Below are 24,061 nucleotides of genomic sequence, written 5' to 3' on the forward strand. Positions count from 1 at the left end.
CGTCACTGTCCTGGGGGCCATGGTGGCCCCGTGTGGCCTGCCACCCGCACAGCACCCGTTGTCACTGCCCTGGGGGCCATGCTGGCACCAGTGTCCTTCCACATCCAGTCCATGTGCCTGAGTAAGGGCAGGGACACCTGCTCACAGGTGCTCACCACCGAAAACGCCTGTGAGCAGGTGGCCTGGGAATTGTTGCTTCTCTTTTTCTTCTGCTTTTGGACTTTTCTTCGTTTCGTTTTAAATCTGATTACAAAAGTCAGTGCCTACTTTTAATTGAAAATACACGCATTACGCAAAGTAAAGAAGCATCCCAGAAGCCCACGGTTAGTTTTGGTATCTTTTTTCCCACCACAAAATGGGAGTTCACGGGGCACATGACCCTGCAGCTTTGGGCTTCCACTTCAGGTCTTCCAGATTGAAAGCTCGCAGGGTCTGGGTGCACACTTGGTGTCTGCAGGTGATAGTGCAGATACCAGGGTGGGCGGGAAAGCCAGCTGCAAAGCCCGGCTGGTGCCCCCTGGCCCCTGGGGGTCTGTACTGCAGTGCCTGGTGTACCTGCGGCTCCATGCCTACCAACCACGTAACCAGGGGTGAGTGACTTCCTTCTTCAAGGCCTCTGTGTCCCCATGTCCCCTCTCCTAAGGTGGCTTGAGGATCCAGTGCAACGTTGGGCGCTGCACTTGGTGTCCGTCTTTTATACTCCCAGTGGAGAGGACTGCAGGTTTTGCAAAGGCTACTGTTTCTATCCATCCTGACCCCACCATCACGTCTTTGCCAAGTGTGCCGGTGGCAGCAGGCCCTGCGGTGGCGTATCTGGCCTTGAGGCTGTTGCTGTTTGCTGTCCAGTAGCAACCAGGGGCCAGTGGGTGAAGCTTTGTGCCTGCACACAGCCATCAAGACCTGAAGGTAGCCTCTGAGCCCAGAGTGTGTTGTGTCACCTCCTACTCAAGATGTCAGATCATGTGACAGCTGCCCACCAGCACCCCAGAGTTGGGCGTTGTGATCCAGGGCAACAGGAGGGGAGATTCCTTTGCTGTAGGGTGTCCTGCTATGCTGTTGCTGCAGTATCTGTTCCCCCTGGCCACATTCATTTTTCTGAAGGTCCCATTTTATTGGGTAGATTATGCTTTATACATTCGGTGGAATGCAGTGCAGCCTCTACAGACAAGAAAGTACAGCTGTGGTGGGGGATATGTTTGTGAAGTATGCTACCAGGATGGAACTGGTTGTATGCCTGGATGTGCGTAGAATATCCTGCAAGTATTTGCCCCTGCATGTGGTGTATTCTGCGTCCATGAGTTCAACCGACCAAGGATCGAAAATACTCAGAAACAAAAATGTGTCTGTACTGAATATATAGAGACCTTTTTTGGGGGGGCTTATTATTTCCCAAACAATGCTGTATAACAACTATTTACATGGCATTCACATTGCATTCAGTATTATAAGTAACCCAGAGATTATTTAAAGTATACAAGAAGATGTTTTTGAGTTATATGCATTTTGCATCAAGGACTTGAGCCCCTCGGATTTTGACATCCATGGGAGGTCCTGAGGGACGATTGTATGTTGTGTTAGTACTGCCTCTGTGGAGGGAGAGACTGGGGGGAAAGGATCAAGGGGTATTTACTCTGCACTGTTATGCACATGCTTTTAACTGTTTACGTAGCTTGCCAAGTGCATGAATTTTTTTGTGTGGGGTGGGGTGGGGGTGGGGGCAATCACTCTGTCACCAGGCTGGAGTGCAATGGGGTGATCTCTCTGCTCATTGCAACCTCTGCCTCCCAGGTTCAAGTGATTCTCCTGCCTCAGCCTCCCAAGTAGCTGGGATTACAGGTGCGCACCACCACGCCTGGCTAATTTTTGTATTTTTTTAATAGAGATGGGCTTTCGCCATGTTGACCAGGCTGGTCTCGAACTCCTGGGCTCAAGTGATCTGCCCGCCTTGGCCTCCCAAAGTGCTGGGATTACAGGTGTGAGCCACCGTGCCCGGCCATGAATTAATTTTAAAAATAAGGCCCTATCAGCTTGTCACATGGTCCCCTACTCAGGAACCTTTATTTCCAACGTCCTGCCTGATTTTGTGTAGCCACCTGCAGCCCCCAGAGCAGCATCTTTCTTCCCCCTTTGCAGCCCTTTCCTGTCTCCCTGACTTTGTACTTTTCTCCTTTGTTGTAAAGTATTTCTCCTCCTTTGAAGACCACCCCACATAACTAAGCATTCATTCATTCATTTATTCATTTTTCCCCAGTGTTCTCCTTCTCCAGCAGTACCTTGGGCTAAACAATAGTATTTGTCTTATTTCTCCAGCTGTAGTGTGGTTCTGTTTTATCCCTATTCAATGAATGTTTAATGTAGCGTATTTCATGCCAGCTTTACCACTAGTGCTGGAGTGGCGGAAGAACAACACTTGACTGTTCAAGAAAATCAAAGCTGATCAGAGATGGGTAAATTACTGGTTTATTCAGCTGTTTATGAAATACATACTATGTGGCAGTTTGGACAACTAAGCTATAGTTGTCAGCAAAATAAAAAAGGGGGTTGCATGCTAGCAGGTCAGATAAAATAATTCAGGGGATAAGTACCATGAAGAAATGGGTAGTGGTAAGTGATACGGGTTTCACTCTTAGGTAGATGGGCAGGTTATGCAGGGGAAGGAGCCTGATGCACAGTTCCAAAGCTCAACTGAATACAGTGGACACGATGAAACCAGGGACATGTCCCACCATTTCAGTGGTCACAGGCAAGAGAAAGGGCTCTTCTTGTGGATCTTCGGATCCCACGTAACATCTCACCTTCCTAGGCACCCCGACTCCCCTGCCGGATTTAAAACAGACCTCAGCCTGCCCCATCCCGGCTGCTTTGCCTGGTGCTCCCCTCCCCGCCTAGACTGTAGGGCCCACGAAGGGAGCCGCTAGCTGTGCTCGTCAGTGTGAGCAGCGCTCAGCAGGCGTCCGGCGGGCGGGCGGGCAGGCAAATACAGCTCAGTGGCCAGTGGGTGCGAATGAAGGAACGAACTAGTTCCGGGAGGAGCCAGAGGCGCGCGCCGGCGCGGACCGAGGCCTGGCCCTCCCCGCCCCGCCCCTTCCGGGTCCGCTGGGCGCTGACTGGTCCGAGTCTCGCCTGCGCAGTGCCGGGCCGGCTCCCGCACCTGCGCAGTGGCTCCGCGTCTGCCGGCCGGTTTGGTCGGTTGTGGTGGCGTCGCCGCCCAGTCGGCAGTCGCAGCGCTCACCCGCGCCGGGAGCCCTTGGCCGCGTCGCCCGGCAGCCGCGGTGAGTGACGGCCCGCGTATCCGCTGCCGGGGCCGTGGCGGGCCTGAGGGGTCGGCCCTACCCTCGGCCCCCGACCGCCCACACCCGCCGGTTACCCTCGAGGCTCCCCGGCCGCGCGCTCCCCTCTCTCCGTCCCATCACCCGGTGACCCCGGCTGGGCGAACGGCCACGCCTCCCTCAGGGACCCCCCCCCCGTGACACGACCCCCCCGGACACCCCCGCCCCTCCCTCAGTGACTGCCCCCGTGAGGGCCCACCCTCCCCCTGCGACCCCTCTCCCCGCGACCTGCTAACTGCCCCTTTCCCGCCTTCCCTCCCCCACCCCCGCTCCCCCATCACCCCGTTTTCTGGTGACCGCTTCCCCCCATCCCGTGACCCAAACCCCCTGACCTCCCACCCCTTCCTCGGTGACACGATCCCTGTGGCCGTCCGGCCCGGTAACCGCCCCTTCCCCCCATGACCCTTCACCCCGTCCCCTGGTGCCACCGCCGTCACTGCCGCCCGCCGGGTTCCCGCCTCGGGAGACCGCCGCTGTCTACGGTGCTGGTGCCGCCTCTCCCTCTCGGCCCCCTGTCCTCGGCGCCCCAGTCCCTGAGGTCCGGGCCTGGTCTGCACTCCGGGAGGGACGAGTGCGCCTAGGGTGTGGTGCACGTGAGCAGTGGAGTTGACTCCACAGGCGGCCCTGCCCGGCAGCTGCCCCAGAACTGACCACGGACCCCTCCGCGGGTCCTGCTCCTGACAAGGGCCTTCCGGTACTGGGAGTTTTGTGTTAGTGGAAAGGCAGAGTCTCCTAATACCACCAGCTTTACAGTAAAGACTGCGAACTGACACTTTCTGTAATAAAGACACTTATCTTGCCCAAGAGCTAGGTGAATATTTCCTCCTTACCAAAAAGTTGGTTTACTTACAGTTAACTGGCTGAAAGTTTGTGTCTTAGGCTTATTTGTACCGCTGCAGGCAGGCTAGTTGGCGTTGGTTTCCGTCTGTCAAACCGGATAGCGGGACCGCTGGCTGTTGGGGGCTCACGACCAGAGAGAGTCTTGTCTGGGAACCACAGTGAGTGCTGTTACCACAGCTCGGCAGCACTGAAGGTACCTCTCAATCCACGTAGTGCCCCCCCACTTATCTTCAGGGGATATGGTCCAGCACCCCCAATGGATGCCTGAAATCGAGGATAGTAGTGAACACTACACATACTGTTTTCTTATGCATCCATCCATGTCTACGATAAAGTTTAATTCACAAACTAGGCACAGGAAGAGATTAATAAAAGCTAATAATAAAATAGAACAGTCGTAACAATATACTGTAATAAAAGTCATGTGAAAGTGAGGTCTCTCTCCTAAAATATCTTACTGTATTGTACGCACGTGTTTTTGAACTGCAGTTCACCGAGGGTCACGAAACCATGGATAAGGGGAGACTACAGTAGTTTCTTTTCCAGCTGTGTTATTGAGACTTCAAAACTAACTAAATTGTTTGTTGAATGGAGTTGTCCAGGGTGTACAGAATGACAGCTATAACACAAAGGTATTTCACTGACGTCCCTGCCGTGTTTTTGCTAAACTAAGACACTTTTAAAAATTATTACTTATGCCGGGTGTGGTGGCTCACGCCTGCATTTTGGGAGGCCAAGGCAGGCAGATCACCTGAGGTCGGGAGTTCGAGACCAGCCTGACCAACGTAGAAACCCATCTCTACTAAAAATACAAAAAAAAAAAAAAAAAAGTAGCTGGGTGTGGTGATGCTTGCCTGTAATCCCAGCTATTTGGGAGATTGAAGCAGGAGAATCGCTTGAACCTGGGAGGCCGAGGTTGCAGTGAGCCGAGATCATGCCATTGCACTCCAGCCTGGGCAACAAGAGCAAAACTCTGTCTCAAAAAAAAAAAAAGTATTATTTATAAAAGTCTGTACTTCATGTTCAGTCACAGTACAGACAAGTAGAAACTCCCTCCTTTAACAATACCTAACACTCAAGGAGAGATGGCCTTGCAGAGTCAGCATGTGGTGCAGAGGTCTCTTGGCCATGATTTTAGGTCGTGCTGGGTCCACATCTTCCCACCTGGCCATGGATACATTGTCATCTGATCTGGTAACTGTTATGGTAACAGTGGTCATAACTACTACAAAACGGTTAAGTTGTAGGACTTTAATGTCGGTGATCATGTAACCAAGCGCCTGAAGGATAATGGCATCCCTACTCATTTGCTGGGTGGTATTCACATATTTGAACAAGCATTGAAATGTATGATTTTGGGTGATGACTCTGAGAAATATGGAACATGACCCATTTTGAATAGGAGAACAGAATGTTGTAAAGTGATTCTTGGTCCCCTAAGAGTTCAGTGACAACCACCACGTAGGGGAAAAATGGCAAAGGAATGGGCTCTCTCCGAAGTCAGGTGCTGAGGCCCTTCTAAGGAGGAAAAGCAAATGCCCTTTCACTGTGGTTTCATTCCAGCTGCTACAGGAACAAATAGTGTGTATTTGTGTCCAGCTTATTTTTTACTTCTTTGAGTCTGAAGATACTTTGAAAAACTTTGATTTGCCAAAGTAATTTTTTGTACCTTGGAATGAGCCAATTTTTAATTTGCTTTTTAATGTTACAAAATGTACCCTCATAAGAATTCAAACAATACAGAAAAATAAGTCCTTTTCAGTCCTTTTATGCTGTAATTACACCCTCCACCTTTTTTTCTTTTTCAGTTAGTAATATGGTAGTATGTCTTCAACATCTGCTCATGTCAGGAGATAAAAATTTATTATTTTTGTGTTTGCATAATAGTCTGTACTGAGGATACAGCATATTTAGTCAACAATTCCCCACTGATGGATTTCATTTCGTGTCTGTTTTTTTTGCCACAGTTTGTACTGAGAGACACATTCCTATGCATGGGTCCTGACACTTTCTTTCATTTCTATAGGCTGGATTCCCACGAATGGGAAGTAAATGGTGTTAGTGGGTCAAAGGGTATGCGTATTTAACAGTTACATTTCAATAGTTATCTGGAGATCTATTCCCAGAAAGTTATAGCAATTTACATGCCTGAAGCCATGATGGGGAGGACGCTTTGCTCCCGTCTGACGTGCCTGTTGAATGGGTGACGCCACGTCCCGCACTTTGTGGACTGTGGCCCATTGGCAGTGCCTCTTCTGGAAGTTTTCCATTGTGTTCTTCCCCATTTCCTGGAGATATTTCCTTTTCTTTCTTTCTTTCTTTCTTTCTTTCTTTCTTTCTTTCTTTCTTTTCTTTTCTTTTCTTTTCTTTTCTTTTCTTTTTTTTTTTTTTTTTTATTTTTTTTTATTTGAACTATTTTATAGGAGCTCTTTCTTTTCTTTTCTTTTTCTTTTCTTTTTTTTTTTTGAGACAGAGTCTTGCTCAGTTGCCCAGGCTGGAGTGCAGTGGCGTGATCTCGGCTCATTGCAACCTCCACTTCCCGGGTTCAAGTGATTCTCCTGCCTCAGCCTCCAGAGTAGCTGGAATTACAGACAGGTGCCACCACACCTGGCTAATTTTTGTATTTTTTAATAGAGACAGGATTTCACCATATTGGCCAGGTTGGTCTCAAACTCCTGACCTCAAGTGATTTGCCTGCCACGGCCTCCCAAAGTGCTGTGATTACAGGTGTGAGCCACTGCACCCAGCCAAGCTCTTTGTATGGTAGGGATATTTACCCTTTGAAGTCATAAAATATTGCATGTATTTTTCTGCTAATTATTTTTCATCTTTTGATCTTGTTTAAAACATCTTTTATGTAGTCATGTATTTTTTCCTTTACAGCATCTGGGTTTCCTGCATTACTTCTTAAGAAGGTTTCACCACCTCGCGGTTGTAGAGATAGTCCCCTAAATATTATTCCAATAAAGCGTTTTCCTCCTTTCCTCCCTGCCTCCTCTTCCTTCCTTCCAGGATAACATTTAGTTCTTTATTCTGATTGAAATGGTATAAGGTAGGAGTGTTCTCCTCCTCTCCTCTCTGCCTCCACTTCCTTCCTCCCAGGATAACATTTAGTTCTTTATTCTGATTGAAATGGTGTGAGGTAGGGGACAACCTTTTCCCCTCTAGATGCTACTACCATTTCTTTTTTTGTTTTAAATTTAATTAACAATTTTAAAGGAAAGTTTTTTGAGACAGAGTCTCACTCTGTTACCCAAGCTGGAATGCAGTGACACAGTCTTGGCTCACTGCAACCTTGATCTCCCAGCCTCAAGCAATTCTCCCATCTCAGCCTCATAAGTAGCTGGGACCACAGGTGCACAGCGAATTTTTGTATTTTTAGTAGAGACAGGGTTTTGCCCTGTTGCCCAGGCTGGTCTTGAACTCCTGGCCTCAAGGGATCTGCCCACCTCGACCTCCCAAAATGCTGGGACTACAGTCATGAGCCACCATGCCTGGCCTTAATTTTTAATTGATAAATAATCATTGTATGTATTATATATTTATGAAAAACAACATGATGTCTTAATGTGTTTATATTATAGAATGATGAAATTGTGCTCATTAACAAACCCATCACCCCACACACCATTTTTATGTGGTGAAAACACTTAAAATCTACTCTTTCAGCAATTTTGAAATATACAATGCATTGTTATTTATTATAATTATCATCCTCTGCAATATATCACTAAAGCTTATTCTTTCTATCTAACTGAAATTGTTACCTTTGATCAATATCCCTCTTTTCTTGTTCCCCCACCCCCAGGCCCCAGTAACCGCTATTCCACTCTCTGTTTCTATGAGTTCAACTTTCTTAGATTCCATGTATAAGTGAGATCATGTGGTATTTATCTTTCTGTGCCTGCCTTGTTTTACTTAGCACAGTGTCCTCCAGGCTCATCCATGTCCTTGCAAATGACAGAATTTCCTTATTTTTTAATGGCGGTATACTATTATTTTGTGTTGTATATATACCACACTTTTTAAAATCATTCATCTGATGGTGGGTACCTAGGCTACTGTGAATAATGCTGCCATCAACATGCGAGTACACATAACTATTCAACATCCTGATTTTGTTTCCTTTGGCTGTGCACCCAAAAGTGGGATTGATGGATCATATCTTCATTCTATTTTTATTTTTTTGAGGAAGCTTCGTACTGTTTTCCGTAATGGCTGCACTAATTACATTCTTACCAACGGTGCACAAAGGTTCCCTTTTCTCCACATTCTCGCCAACACTTAACTATCTTTTGTCTTTTTGGTAATAGCCATCCTAGCAGTTGTGAGGTAATAATCTCGTTGTGGTTTTGATTTGCATCTCCCCGATGGTTAGTGATGATGAGCCTTTTTTTCATGTATTTGTTGGCTCTTTTTCATCTTCTTTTGAGATATGTCTATTTAGGTGTTTTGCCCATTTTTAAATTAGGTTGTTTTCATGCTATTGAGTGGTTTCAGTTCCTTATATATTTTGGATATTAGCTCCTTATTAAATGTGTGGTTTGCAAATATTTTCTCCCAATGCCACTACCATTTATTAAATAAAGCATTCTTATCTCATTCTTATCTCATTTTTGAATCTTTTTCCTTTTTCTTTCCTCTTTTTCGTTTTTCAATAAAAACCTGTTGGTTTTTGTATATTTATCTTGATTACAGACACTTCACCAAATTCAAAGTATTCTTATAACTTTTCGTCTCAGATTTTGTAGGCATAGAATTATATCATTTGCAAATAAAAATAATTTCAGGCTGGGCATGGTGGCTCACACCTGCAATCCTAGTAACTTTGGGAGGCCAAGAGCATGCTACTGTTTTTTTAGTTTAAACTTTTAATTTTTATGGCTACACAATAGCTATATATACCTACATTGCTTTTTTATTACAGAAGCTCTAGAATAAGTATGACTATTTTCCTAAATCAGGAATTCTACTATTTTGTTTTTCTTTTGTCGGTATTCTTTCATGTTTTTCAAAAAAGCATTGTCTCTTTAAAAACATATATCATTTCTTGTGAGCTTTAAGCTAATTTTTTTCTTATTTCTAAAGCAAAACAAAACCCAAACTCATTGTAATCCTCTTCAGAATTGCATTACATATATATATATGTTCAGTTTTGAAGGCATGACATTTTATGATAGTAAATCTTATTCTGGAACATGGTATGTTGCTTCATTTTATTCTTTTTTTTTTTGAGACGGAGTTTTGCTCTTGTTGCCCAGGCTGGAGTGCGATGGTGCAATCTCGGCTTACCACAACCTCCGTCTCTCAGGTTCAAGGGTTCAAGCGATTCTCCCACCTCAGCCTCCTGAGTAGCTGGGATTACAGGTATGCGCCACCACTCCCAGCTAATTTTGTATTTTTTTTTTTTTTTTAGTAGAGATGGGGTTTCTCCATGTTGGTCAGGCTGGTCTCAAACTCCCAACCTCAGGTGATTGTCCCTTGGCCTCCCAAAGTGTTGGGATTACAGGCGTGAGCCAATACACCCAGCCTTAATCATGTGTTTTTTAATGTCCTTTAATAACATTATATAGTTTATTTCTGCTTGTGCTCTTCTTGGTAAATGTACTGACTGGCATTTTATAGTTTTTGTGGCCTCCAAATGGGACATCTTAAAATTTCTATTTCAGTTGTCTGTTGCTGACATAAAAAAAAAGCCTGTTGAGTTTTGTATATTTATCTTGATTGCAGGCACCTCAACAAAATTGTTATTCTTTTTTTTTTTTCGAGGCCAAGTCTCACTCTGTCGCCCAGGCTGGAAGGCAGGGGCGCGATCTCGGCTCACTGCAACCTCTGCCTCCCAGGTTCAAGCGATTCTCCTGCCTCAGCCTCCAGAGTAGCTGGGATTACAGGCACCCACCACCACACCTGGCTAATTTTTTTTTTTTTTAGTAGAGACGGAGTTTCATCATGTTGGCCAGGGTGGTCTCAAACTCTTGACCTCAGGTGATCTACCCACCTTGGCCTCCCAAAGTGCTGGGATTACAGGTGTGAGCCATTGTGCCTGGCACCAAATTGTTATTCTTACAAGTTTTGGTCTTGTGGGTATTGTAGGCATACAATTATATCATATACAAATAAATATAATTTCAGGACAGGTGCAGTGGCTCATGCTTGTAACCCCAGCACTTTGGGAGGCTGAGGCAGGAAGATCACTTGAGCCCAGGAGTTTGAGACCAGCCTGGGCAACATGACGAAACCCTGTCTCTATAAAAAATTAGCTGGATGTGGTGGCTCGTGCCTATAATAGTCCCAGCTACTTGGGAAGTTGAGGTGGGAGGATCACTTGAGCCTGCGAGGTTGGGGCTGCAGTGAGCCAAGAATCTGCCAGTGTACTTCAGCCTGGGCAACAGAGTGAGACCCTATCTCTAAAAAATATATATGTAAATAATAACAAATTGTATTCCCTTCCCTCATTACTTCCTGTTTCTTTTTATTTTTAACTGCTAAAACCTCTGTTGAAGTGCTACATAGAAATGGTGACATTTGCATCCTTGTGTTCCTGATTTAATGGAATTAGTTTCTGCGTATCAGCATTTAATATGATTATTGCTGTTGAGTTTTGGGAGCTAGTTTTTAAAACATTATGTTCAATTTGTTTCCTTTGATATGTGTTTTACTTTGAATTATTATTCGGAAGAGCTGCTAAATTTTATAGGATATCGTTTTTTCATTTAGTGGCTTTTAGCTTCAAAATGGTGGTCAAGTTTGTCGGTTTTCTGATACCGGCCACTCCCTGAATCACTGGACTGACTCCCCTTTGACAGTGTTTTTCTTCGAGTGTATGCTCGGTTCTATTTATGAACTTTTAAAAATAATGTTTATACCAGGCATATGCAAAATTCTTATAAGTGTATTGCTTTTTTGTACTATCTGTCAGCTTTGGGTATTAAATGCTAATTTTATAAAGTGAATTAGAGAGATCTGTATTTTTTCCATAAACTTGAAATATTTAAATAGCATAGTAATTACTTGAGCTTTAAAGGTTAAATAGAGCTCAGTGAAGTAAAATCCCATTGTCTCTTAGAGTCTTTTAAAACGATAGCTACTTAATTTTCTTTTTCTTTTTTTTTTTTTTTAAGACGGAGTCTGGCTTTGTCACCCAGGCTGGAGTGCAGTGGCGTGATCTTGGCTCACTGCAAGCTCCCCCTTCCGGGTTAACGCCATTCTCCTGCCTCAGCCTCCCTAGTAGCTGGGACTGCAGGCGCCCGCCGCCACACCCTGCTAATTTTTTTGTATTTTTAGTAGAGACGGGATTTCACCATGTTAGCCAGGATGGTCTCGATCTCCTGACCTCATGATACACCAGCCTCGGCCTCCCAAACTGCTGGGATTACAGGCGTGAGCCACCGTGCCCAGCCTGATTTCTTTTTGGTAGTTTTTGGTCACTTTTCTCTCCTCCTCGGGGCAATTTTTTTAGTTTATGTTTAGTAGGAAAGTGATTTTTTTTTTTTTGGTAGATATTCCAGGTAATCACCATGGAGGTACACATTGTCTCCTAACTATTGTAATCTGTTCTATGGCTATATATTTTAATTCTCAACATTTGTCTTTTTTTTTTTTTGAGACAGAATCTCACTCTGTCACTGAGGGTGCAGTGCAGTGGCGTGATCTCGGCTCACTGCAAACTCCACCTCCCGGTTTAACGCCATTCTCCTTCCTCAGCCTCCCTAGTAGCTGGGACTACAGGCTCCCGACACCACGCCCGGCTAATTTTTTGCATTTTTAGTAGACATGGGATTTCACCATGTTAGCCAGGTTGGTCTCTATCTCCTGACCTCATGATCTGCTGGCTTTGGCCTCCCAAAGTGCTGGGATTACAGGTGTGAGCCACCATGCCCGGCCAAGTACAAAGTTTTATAGCAAGCACATTATTTATTTTGTTGCATTGTATTCCATTCTTTATTTTTGTCCGATTTGATCAATCAGGTTTTGAAAGAGGTGTTTTACAGTCTTTCATTTTAAATGAGTTCTTTTTTTTTGGTTTTGGTTTTAAAATCAGGTTCTCCTAGGAAATTTTGTTTTCATGCATTTGGTTGCTATAATGTTGGTTTATAAAGATTTATGTATGTCATGTATAATTTGTGAGTTGCGACTCTTTTAAAAATTTTATTAGTATATTTTACAGACAGAGTCTTGCTCTGTCATCCAGGCTGGAGTGCAGTGGCATGATCATAGTTTATGGCAGCCTCCAACTCCAAGGCTCAAGTGATCCTCCTGCGTCAGCCTCCCAAGTATCTGGGGCCACAGGTGCCATCATATGCCCTGCCGAATTGCAGCTTTAATCAGTACATAAGGCTTCTTTTTGTCCTGTTCTATGTGTTTGCCATGAATTTTGTTTTGTTTGACTGTACTACTATGGCTCTTGGAGCAAGGGGCAGTTGAAATTCTTGCCAGGTGTCCTTGGAGCTGGGTGTGCCTGGCTGGACACAGAGCTGCTTGAGAGAGGCTGACTCTGGCTGGTGCTTATGGGCCTGAGGGTGTCCTCTCCAGCTCCCTTGTGCCCACCTTTGTTTCGTGCAGAACCTTCCTCAGCGGGTTCTGGAGCTGAGGCTGGCTGCCTCCCAACGGGGTCCCCGCCGGTTTCAGGCTTTGAGCCATGCCTCTGCTGCTTGTCCTGGGTTCCCTTCTGCCATCACTCTCAGGAAGCCTCCTCTAGAGGAGTGTCCCAGCTGGCTCTGAGACTCCGTTTCCTGCCTCGTGGACCATCAGGCAGACTTGAGTGCATTCCCTTTACCTCTTTTGTTTGGTTGTCCTGGTCTTTGCAAAAGATCTTGTTTTTCTCCCTTCCCCTCCCCTCTCCCCGCTCCCCCTCTCCTCCCCTCTTCCCTCCCCTCCCCTTCCTCCCTCCCTCCCTTCCTTCCTTCCTTTCTTTCCATGGAGTCTCGCTCTGTCCCCCAGGCTGGAGTGCATTGTTGCTATCTCAGCTCACTGCAACCTCTGCTTCCCAGGTTCAAGCAATTCTTCTGCCTCAGCCTCCGGAGTAGCTGGGATTACAGGCATGTGCCACCATGCTGGGCTAATTTTTGTATTTTTAGTAGAGACGGGGTTTCACCATGTTGGCCAGGCTGGTCTTGAACTCCTGACCTCAAGTGATCCACCCACCTCAGCCTCCCAAAGTGATGGGATCATAGGCGTGAGCCACTGTGCCCGGCTTTGTTTTTCTTTTTCTGTCCAACCTATCTTTTAAAAAAATTTATTCAGCCTTTCTCTGTAGGACAGATCTTTTTCTTTTTTCTTTTCTTTTCTTTTCTTTTTTTTTTTTTTTTGAGACAGAGTTTCGTTCTTGTTGACCAGGCTGGAGTACAGTGGCCCAATCTTGGCTTAACTGCAACGTCCACCTCCCAGGTTCAAGTGATTCTCCTGCCTCAGCCTCCTGAGTAGCTGGGATTATAGGCATGCGCCACCATGCCTGGCTAATGTTTTGTATTTTTAGTAGAGACGGGGTTTCTCCCTGTTGGTCAGGCTGATCTTGAACTTCCGACCTCAAGTGATCCACCCGCCTCGGCCTCCCAGAATGCTGGGATTACAGGCATGAGCCACCTCACCTGGCCTTGTTTTTCTTTTTCTATCCAACCTATCTTTTAAAAAATGTTTTTTCAGCCTTTCTCTTCAGGAAATACCTCTTTTTATATTTTAATTGGTTTCTATTCTGTTAGTCTCATTCTCCCTACTAATCCTGTTCTAATAGTGAGACAGAATCATAGTTTTCAGACTCTCTATTGCCTCTTTGATTTTCTGAGCACACTTGATTCGTAGAAATAAAGAGTTAAATATAATGAACCCCAAGTTTCTCTTCAAAGAATCAGTATGTCCGTCTGTTCAGCTCTCTTATTCTTTGATTCTCCATTTTAAAGTTTAACTTCCTGGTTCTCTTCACCCCCTTGCCTCTAGTTTCAGTAAACAACTTTCCCGCCAGTCCTAGTCAGTAGTTCACATCCGTTCCCCTGGTCACCTGCTCCGTCCTGACTCATCCCAGTCACCTGCTTTGACCTGAGTCACCTTTAGTTACCTGTTCCTAACCATCCTTCCTACCAACCTACTCACCCCGCCACTCTGGCTTATACTCCCACTCTTTTTAAAATAGCCAATCGGAATTAGCTAAGACTGTGTGGTCCAACCCTAGCCAATAGGAGAACGACACAGCAGTAGGGACTACCTGCGTCAGGGATAAGAACTCCTGCCCCTGCCCTGTCCAGGTGTGCTCTTGCCATTGTTCCATCTGCGAGGAGCATGCTTTCTGCAGAAAGTAAAAACTGCCTTGCTGAGAAAATTAAATGTATGTTTGAGTGCTATTTCTTTGTGGCACCAGGGAATAAGCATTTTGCATTTATTTTGTTTTTGTTTTTGTTTTTTTTTGAGACGGAGTCTTGCTGTGTGGCCCAGGCTGGAGTGCAGTGGCCTGATCTCAGCTCACTGCAAGCTCCGCCTCCTGGGTTTACGCCATTCTCCTGCCTCAGCCTCCCGAGTAGCTGGGACTATAGGCGCCCGCCATCATGCCCAGCTAGTTTTTTTTTTTTTTTTGTATTTTTTAGTAGAGACGGGGTTTCACCGTGTTAGCCAGGATGGTCTCGATCTCCTGACTCGTGATCCGCCCGCCTTGGCCTCCCAAAGTGCTGGGATTACAGGCTTGAGCCACTGCGCCCGGCCGCATTTTGCATTTCTAACAGTCCAGGCACCAGCCTTTAAAAAAAAATAGATAAAATAGTCAATTAAAAATATAAATGCATATTTATCCACTATACTTTAAAAATAGCTTTATTTAGGTATAAGCTACCTACCATAAAATTCACTCACGTTAAGTGCACTCTTCGTTGAATCCGGGTAAGTGTTCACCACGTGGTTGCAGAGCAACTTTTTAGGGTGTTTTCCTCACCCTAGGGGCCCTTGCATCCCTTTGCCACCTTTCCCACCTCAGGCCCGGCCCCAGGCAAGCGCTGATCTGCTGTCATGTAATTGGCCTTTTCTAGAATTCCTTATAATGGAATTAGGAACAGTGTCCTCTTTTGTGTCTGGCTTCTTTGACTTAACTTTTTCTTAAGATTCATTTTTTTTGCATGTATCACCAGTTAATTCCTTTTTATTGCTGAATGATACTCCAAATAGATTCCATTGTAGGGATAGATCATAATTTTTTAATCCATTCACCTGTCAGTGGACATTTGGGTTGTTTCCAGTTTTTGACTCTCACAAATAAACCTAGGAGGAATACTCACTTACAAGACTTGGTATGGACACCTGCTGTCTCTTTTCTTGGATAAGTACCTAGGAGTGGAATGGCTGGATTATATGGCAGGTGTTTACCTTTTTAAGAAATTGCCAAACTGTTTTCCAAAGTGTGTGGACCATTTTATATTCCCCCTAGTAGTATATGAAGGTTCCAGTTTCTCCACATCCTTAGCAGCCAGTATGATTGGTCTTGAGCCATCTTAGTAAGGCCTGTAGGAGTATCTCACTGTGGGTTTAATTTGCATTTCCCTATTCTACTACTACTGATGTTGAGCATCTTTTCATGTGCTTATTTTCTATCCATTTTTCTTTGACAGTGTTTGTTGACATTGTTTGCCTGGTGAAATTAAAAAAAAAAAACTGAGTTGGAGAATTCTAGATAGAAGTTCTGTATCAGATACGTGATTTGAAAATATTTTCTAGTCTGTGGTTATCTTAACAGTGTCTTTTCAGGAGCAGAAGTTTTAATTTTCATGAAGCCTAACTTACTAGTTTTTTCTTGTATGAATCATCCTGTTGAATCTGAAAAATCTTTGTCTAACCCAGAATTACAAAGATCACACACAAAGATATTTTTTTCTATATTTCCTTCTAGGAAGTTTTTGGTTTTAGATTTCACATTTAGGTCTACAATCCATTTTGAATTTTTTTTTGTCTGTTGTATGATAACGGATCAAAGTTCATTTTTTTGCATATGGATATCCAACTGTTTCAGCATCATATTTGAAAACATTATCCTTCCTCCACTTTATGATCTTTCCTCTTTGTTGAAAATGTGTTTACCATGTATGTGTGAATCTATTTCTGGTGTTCTGTAACATCGTTCTATTTCCATGCTGTCTTAATTGCTATAGCTTTATACGACACGTTAAAGTCAGGAAATCTAAGTGTTTTTGTCTTTTTCATAATTTTGGCTCTTCTGGGTTCTTTGCATTTCCTTATGAACTTTAAAATCTGCTTCTCAATTTCTGTTAAAAGCCTCTTGGGGTTTTTGATTGACATTACATTCAATTTTTAGATCAATTTTGGGAGAACTGACATATTAACAATACTGAATCTTCTGACTCATGAACACTGTTAATGTCTTCAAAATTTTCTCCCTGCAGTGTTTTGTGGTTTTGGTGTACAGGTCTTGCACATCTATCAGATTTATTTTTGAATATTTTATGTTTTTGGATATACTTTTTTGTTTTGAGATAGGGTCTCAGTCTGTCTCCCAGGCTGGAGTGCAGTGGTGTGAATATTGGCTCACTACAACCTCCGCCTCCCAGGTTCAAGTGATTCTCCTGCCTCAGCCTCCTGAGTAGCTGGGATTACAAGTGTGCGCCACCATGCCTGGCTAATTTTGTATTTTTAGTAGAGACGGGGTTTTGCCAAGTTGGCCAGGCTGTTCTCGAACTCCTGACCTCAAGTGATCCATTCGCCTCGGCCTCCCAAACTGCTGGGATTACAGGCATGAGCCACCACGCCTGGCTGGTGATACACACTTTTAAATGACCAGATCTCATGAGAACTCACTGTTGTGACCAAGGGGGATGGTGTAACACCATGAGAAAATGCCCCCATGATCCAGTCACCTCCCATCCGGCCCTTCCTCCAACACTGGGGATTACAATTCCACATGAGATTTGGTGGGGACACAGATCCAAGACATATTACATCCCTTCCTTGTTTCCGTCTTAGAGGGAAAGCTTTCAGGCTTTTACCATTGAGTATCATTAGCTGTTGTAGCCACTGAGATTCTGTATCAGGTGAGGAAGTTTTCTTCTTCCCAAGTTTACTGTATGGAACCAGATGTTCACCTTGGATCTGTCCCCCTCATTCCTAAAGCATGTCCTTCATTTCTTATACGGCACATCTGCTGGTGGTGAATTCTTCAGTGTTGTACATTTGGAAAAACCTTTTGTCTTTTTTCCTTTTTTTTGGAGACCAGAGTCTCACTCTGTCACTCAGGCTGGAGTGCAGTGGCCTGATCTCGGTTCACTACAACCTCCACCTCCCAGGGGTTCAAGCAGTTCTGCCTCAGCCTCCCAACTAGCTGGGATTACAGGTGCCCGCCACCACGCCTGGCTAATTTTTGTATTTTTAGTAGAGACAGGGTTTCGCCATGTTGGCCAGGCTGGTCTCAAACTCCTGACCTCAAGTGATCCGCCTGCTTCAGCCTCCCAAAGTGCTGGGATTCACTGTGATACACTAAGTTCACTCTAATACAACGAATACGGCTGAACTGCTGGTTGGCCTTTGCCTCCTCCAGTGCATGTACTGAATATTGCTGACCAGCCTGCATGGCCCCAGGAGGGCTCCTCTCCCTTCTTCCTGCTGCAGCCCTATTGTGCCCCGTGAGTGTTCTGAGCCCCTTTTCTGGTTTCAGGCCTGCGTCAGTGTAGGGTGACAGGAAGGGTCTCTGCTGCACTCTGCCTCAGGAAAAGCAGCATCTGTGGAGAATCTGAACTAAGGAGGAAGCCCCGCCCAGCAACCTGGGGGCTCCCAGGGATGTCTGCTGCATGGAGACCACAGAAGCCTGTGGTGGGTGGAGAGCTACAGTTTGGCTGTGTGTTGGCCGCCCTCACAGAGGCTCTACCAGCAGCCAAGGCGGTGTCTGGAGATGACTGTGTGTGTGCCCTGGGCACGCAGGCACGGAGACACCGCCAGTCCTTGATGTTGTGATCAGGGCTGGCAGGAGGCTCTGACTACGGCTGTGGGAAGGGGACGTATGCACTGTTCTCTTTCTGAGCATTGCTCTGGTGGGAGTCCTGTCATCTGGGAGCAGTCATGGAAGAGGACTGCCCCCTCCTCCCAGGTACCAGCACAGGCTCCTCTGCACTCTGACTCGCTGTTCCCTTCATCTGACCTCTCCAGAGCCCAGGCGCTGCCTGCTAACCCCAGACCTTCTATGGTCCCCTTAGGACTCTTGCCCACCATTGGTCCTGCTGGCCGGCCCCGCCCAGGCTGGGCTTTCTCACAGGGGATCCAGCTGCCCTTCTGCCCCATGAGGAGTCACTGGCTCCCCCGGCCTCATCCCTTACTGCCGAGTGAGGGTCTGGTTCTTAGAGCCCGTTGTGTGTGAACATGTAAAGCTGGTGGCTGTGAGGTGTGTTTGGTAAGAACAGTGCACAGCTTTCACCAGATTCTCAGGAGGGCCAGTGGCCCCCTCCGTGTCAACAAGTTGAAGAGCCGGGGTCAGTCTGGCTGCCACTGAGGGCCAGGCTGCATCCTTGTGCGCCTGGGTGGCCTGATTGCAAGGAGAAGCCTCGCTCAGTCCTGGACACACGGTGCGGATGGTGTGGCGGGTCAGGCCCACAGGGCCGCCGCCTCTGTCTTAGGTTCTCAGCCTCAGCTGGTTCACACTGAGGGCCAGAAGATTCCTCATGGTGGGGCTGTGCTGTGTGTTGCAGGATGGTTAGCGATCTCCAGGCCTCTACCACCAGACGCCAGGAGTGCTCCCACCCTTATCAGTTGTGACAACCAAAAATGCCTCCAGACATTGCCTGGTGTCCCCTGTGGGCACAGTCTTCCGAAGTACAGAGCCACTGATCTGCCTTATCTTAGAAAGAGACTATAGACATTGCATTTCCATAGGAAAAAGTGTTCTGAGTTAGAAATAATGTACAAATAAATTTTTGCCTTGTGTCTTCTGTGCATCTTCTAATTATTACGTTACTAGATTACAGTCCCTCATGTGCAAACTTTGCACACCTGGAAGAAGAGTTTACTAGTAAACAAAAGCACTTTTTTTTTTCTTTTGAGACAGAGTCTTACTCTATCGCCAGGCTGGAGTGCAGTGGTGTGATCTTAGCTCACTGCAAGCTCCACCTCCCAGGTTCAAGCAATTCTCCTGCCTTAGCCTCCCGAGCAGCTGGGACTACAGGTGCCCACCACCACGCCCGGCTAATTTTTGTATTTTTAGCAGAGATGGGGTTTCACCATGTCGGCCAGATGGTCTCGATCTCTTGACCTCATGGATCCACCTGCCTCGGCCTCCCAAAGTGCTGGGATTACAGGCGTGAGCCACTGTGCCCGGCCAGGAAAAACACTTTTTAAAAAGATGCCTTTTTTCCCCTGTGGATATAAAAATACCACATAGTAATTATAGAACATCTAGAAAGTACAAAAAAGTATAAAAAGGGAAAAAATCATTATAATCTACCTAACCCAGAGACCACCACCTGTGGGCATATTTTGAGTCTTTGTATTAAATCTTTCAAATTACATAATTTTGGATCTTGAATTTTTCCATTTAAAATTGAACATAAACAGTGTGTTTATCAAGCACTCTTTATAAATGGTTTTGCTGGCAGGTGTCGCTTCGTGTCTGCCTGGCTCGCCACACCTCGTGCTGGATGTGAGCTTGCACCATTTTCACGTAAGCACTGTCTACTGTGTCCCTGAGCATCAGGCGTTAGGAGAGGCTGCTTCTGTAGTGGGTGGTATCTTTGCAGCTTTTTGAATGTTTCCCTTGAATTTCTATGTTGGTGATGATGGAAAAAACGTCAGGTCTGAGCCGTCCATAAAATGCATTTGTCTGTAATACATGTCCTTCATTAAAAAACACGTGGCAGTTGGGATCTACTGTCATAGTAGGAGGGTGGGAGCTGGACTGTCCTCCCAGCCAGGGTCAGGCCACACCTGGAGTGCCTCAGGTCCACTCTGTCCCCGTGTTTCCAGCCTGTCTCTGGAATGACTACTTCTGAAACAGATTCCCTTTGCCTTTTTCTACCAGGCAGTATGCACTGAGTCCTTCAGGACAGATGAAATGCTGAAAACCATCAATCAAGTGTTCAGTCTTCATGCAGGATCAAATCCGTGGAACTGATGTTTTAGCACTGGGGTTGATAGTGTCCAAGTTCCAGATTCAGGGGCAGGCTCTGGACCTGTCCATGGTGTTGTCCTATAGTGAGGCCCATGGGCCTCAGAGCCCGTGTGCTTGGAGCTGGATGATGGCTCCACCACTTCATAGCTTGGCCCGATGTGGGCGAAAGATTACCTAGGTGCCGAGGCAAGAGACTAAAGGCACAAACTGTTTCAGTATAATAAAGAAAATAGTTAGAATAAGAATAGTCATAATACAAATCAGATATAGAGATGATCATGGACATTATCAATCATTACTATAAACATTATTAATCATTAGCTTTTAATATTACTCTTTGTTGCATTACTAATATAACCTAGGAATAACCGGCGGGTATAGGGTCAGGTGCTGAAGGGACATTGTGAGAAGTGACCTAGAAGGCAAGAGGTGAGCCTTCTGTCACACCTGCATAAGGGCCGCTTGAGGGCTCCTTGGTTGAGCGGCAACACCAGCGTCTGGGAAGACACCCATTACTTAGCAGACCGTGAAAGGGAGTCTCCTTTCCTTGGAGGAGTCGGGGAACACTCTGCTCCACCAGCCTCTTGTGGGAGGCTGGATATGATCCAGGCCGGCCCGCAGTCATCCGGAGGCCTAGCCCCCTCCCTGTGGTGCTTCAGTGGTCACGCTCCTTGTCCACTTTCATGCTCCTCCCGTACTCCTGGTTCCTCTTTGAAGCTCGTAGTAGATAGCCGTAGAAGAAATAGTGAAAATCTTAAAGTCTGATCTTTCTTATAAGTGCATAGAAGAAAACGCTAACGTATGCTGCCTTCTGTCTCTGCTTCGGCTACCTAAAAGGGAAGGGCCCCCTGTCCTGTCATCACGTGACTTGCTTCCCCTTATCAAGCACTTAGAAGATCTACCCTCCTTACCCTGCCCCCCTTGTCTTGTATGCAGTAAATATCAGTGCGCCTAGCTGTTCGGGGCCATTACCGGTCTCTGCGCCTTGATGGTAGTGGTCCCCTGGGCCCAGCTGTTTTCTCTTTTCTCTTTGTCTTGTGTCTTTATTTATTACAATCTCTCATCTCCGCACACAGGGAGAACACCCGCTAAGCCCCATAGGGCTGGACCCCGCAGCCCAGGGAGCTCATTGCTGCTGCCTCAGTGTCTCTCTGTGGAAACGGTCTATCAATAGGAGTGATCCCACGGCATGACTGTGAAAACGAAATGAGATCACGTAAGGGGCGTAGAGAACTGACCTTCGTGATCCTGAGCTACCGTCTGCCACCCGCTGGAGATGCCCTGCTGTCCTGTGCTTCTCTCCCTTCTCCTCCCTCCCATGCTCTTCCTTGCCAGCACTTTCAGCCCCTTGCGGTAGAGTTGGATTAAGCAGGTATTAATACTTGAGTTCAAGAAAAGCGTGAGGCAGGGGAGCTCGCCACGCGTCTCTCGCGGAGCAGATATTCCGACCTGAGCCTTTTTTGCCTGGGTAGCAGTCTGGCACCTGGGGTTTGCTAGGCCCGCATTGGCCCCTCCTGAGCCACCTTTCCAGACACCTGTGCAGGCTCTGAAAGGCGCCGGGGCATGGAGCTCGCCTCACTCAACTCTAACTTTTCTGCATTTGTTTAGGGAGCATTTCCTGAAGACGCGGCCATGCAGCACATCAGCAGCTCCCAGAGCAGCCAGCACCACGTCCCGTGGCCCAGGGCCTGCCCCGGCACGGGCGAGGAGCAGCCAGCATGCTCCCAGCCAGCCCCGCCCCTCACGCTGCCATCCCCCAGCCACCAACTGCAGCAGCTGATGGTGAGAGGGAGCCCTGCGGGTGGGGAGAACATGAATGTTGCCCTGCAGGGCATGGGCCCTGGGCTCGAGGGAATCCCACAGGTCACACTGGCCCCACTGCCGCTCCCCAGTCCCACCTCTCCAGGCTTCCAGTTTGGCACCCAGCCATGGCAGTTTGAGCACGGGTCTCCATGGTACATTCAGGTCACATCCCCATACCCCAGCAGGTTCAGACCCAGAGCCCCACGCAGCCCGGCCCCGGGCCGGGGCAGGCCCTGCAGAATGTGCGTGCAGGTGCTCCTAGCCCTGGGCTGGGCCTCTGCAGCAGCAGCCCCACGGGGGGTTCATGGATGCCAGTGTGCTGGTGAGACAGATCAGCTTGAGCCCATCCAGTGGCGGACACTTTGTGTTTCAGGATGGGTCAGGACTCACCCAGATCGCCCAGGGAGCCCAGGTTCAGCTCCAGCACCCGGGTACGCCCATCACAGTCCGAAAGCGGAGACCCTCCCAGCCCCACACACAGTCAGGGGGCACCATCCACTTGGGACCCCAGAGCCCTGCAGCCGCGGGTGGGACTGGCCTGCAGCCCCTGGCCAGCCCAAGCCACATCACCACGGCTAACTTGCCACCACAGATCAGCAGCATCATCCAGGGCCAGCTGGTCCAGCAGCAGCAGGTGCTGCAGGGGCCGCCGCTGTCCTGGCCCCTGGGCTTCGAGAGGACGCCTGGCGTGCTGCTCCCCGGGGCTGGGGGCGCAGCGGGGTTTGGGATGACGTCCCCACCCCCGCCCACCAGCCCTTCCAGGACTGCCGTGCCCCCAGGCCTTTCCAGCCTCCCACTCACGTCTGTGGGGAACGCGGGAGTGAAGAAGGCTCCCAAGAAGTTAGAGGAGATTCCCCCAGCCTCTCCGGAGATGGTGCAGATGAGGAAGCAGTGCCTGGACTATCATTACCAGGAGATGCAGGCTCTGAAGGAGGTCTTCAAGGAGTATTTGATTGAACTGTTTTTCTTGCAACACTTTCAAGGGAACATGATGGATTTCTTAGCTTTCAAGGAGAGACTGTATGGACCATTACAAGCATATCTTAGGCAGAATGATTTGGACATTGAAGAGGAGGAGGAGGAGCACTTTGAAGTCATTAATGATGAGGTAACAGTTCTCTGTTTTGGTGCTTGTCATGGGAAGCAGAGCTCAGGGCTTATGCTGCGTGCAGGTGCAACGCAGAGCTTACCATCTCAGAGCATGCATTCTAGGCACTTCACTTTTAAAACACACTGTGGCCGTGAATAGTGGTTTAAAGTCTCTCACAGGCTCCCCACGTTTACAGAGGGTGGTTCCGGGGATCCTGGCACCTGGCTGAACCCCTGGCAGCCCCCCTCTCCAGTGGTGGTTCAGGCACCTCTGTGGCAGGTGCTCACAGGGGCAGCGTCCTGGCACCTTTCTTGGAATGTCACCACATTTGCCTGCTCCTAAACGGTTGTGCCGTGCAAGGTGAGAACCTCCAGAGTCCACCCTTGCTAGCCGCCTGCAGTCAGGGCTGGATGGGCTTAAAGCCAAGGTTCCAAGGTTCCTGAACACACATCTCAATGTCAACAGTTTCTGAACAAGTACAGCTCTAACTTAGACTCAGAATACACAGAGCAAAAATGTATAGAATTTCATTTTCTTTCTTTCTTTTTTTTTTTTTTTGTGACAAAGTCTTGCTCTGTCGCCCAGGCTGGAGTGCAGCGGTGCGATCTCAGCTCACTGCAACCTACGCCTCCCGGGTTCAAGCAATTCTCGTGCCTCAGCCTCCCGAGTAGCTGGGATCACGGGCATGTGCCACCACGCTCGGCTGATGTTTTGTATTTCCAGTAGAGATGGGGTTTCACCATGTTGGCCAGGCTGGTCTTGAACTCCTGGCCTCAAGTGATCAGCCCACCTCGGCCTCCCAAAGTGCTGGGATTACAGGTGTGAGCCACCATGTGTAGCCTATCTATAGAGTTTCAAGGGAACAGTTTTTGTGTTTTGTGTGTGTGTTTCTTTTTTTTTTTTTTTTTTTTTTTGAGATGG

At 47.2% G+C, this 24,061-nt stretch overlaps 1 protein-coding gene across 2 annotated transcripts in view; it reads left to right on the forward strand.

The window, feature by feature from the left end:
• The first annotated feature begins 3,136 nt into the window (after positions 1 to 3,136).
• The window catches only part of LOC111529844 (putative EP400-like protein), a 34,517-nt gene continuing 13,592 nt past the window's right edge, over positions 3,137 to 24,061 (forward strand). For both annotated transcript variants that reach the window (XM_023196859.2, XM_026449536.1), the window contains exons 1-3: positions 3,137 to 3,272; positions 21,856 to 22,029; positions 22,424 to 23,158. In XM_023196859.2, the coding sequence (XP_023052627.2) occupies positions 21,880 to 22,029; positions 22,424 to 23,158 (885 nt within the window). In that variant the 5' untranslated portion in view covers positions 3,137 to 3,272; positions 21,856 to 21,879. The remainder of the gene's footprint in view (positions 3,273 to 21,855; positions 22,030 to 22,423; positions 23,159 to 24,061) is intronic.

Source organism: Piliocolobus tephrosceles, chromosome 10 (genome assembly GCF_002776525.5).
Source record: "Piliocolobus tephrosceles isolate RC106 chromosome 10, ASM277652v3, whole genome shotgun sequence".
Classification (NCBI taxonomy): Eukaryota; Metazoa; Chordata; class Mammalia; order Primates; family Cercopithecidae; genus Piliocolobus; species Piliocolobus tephrosceles.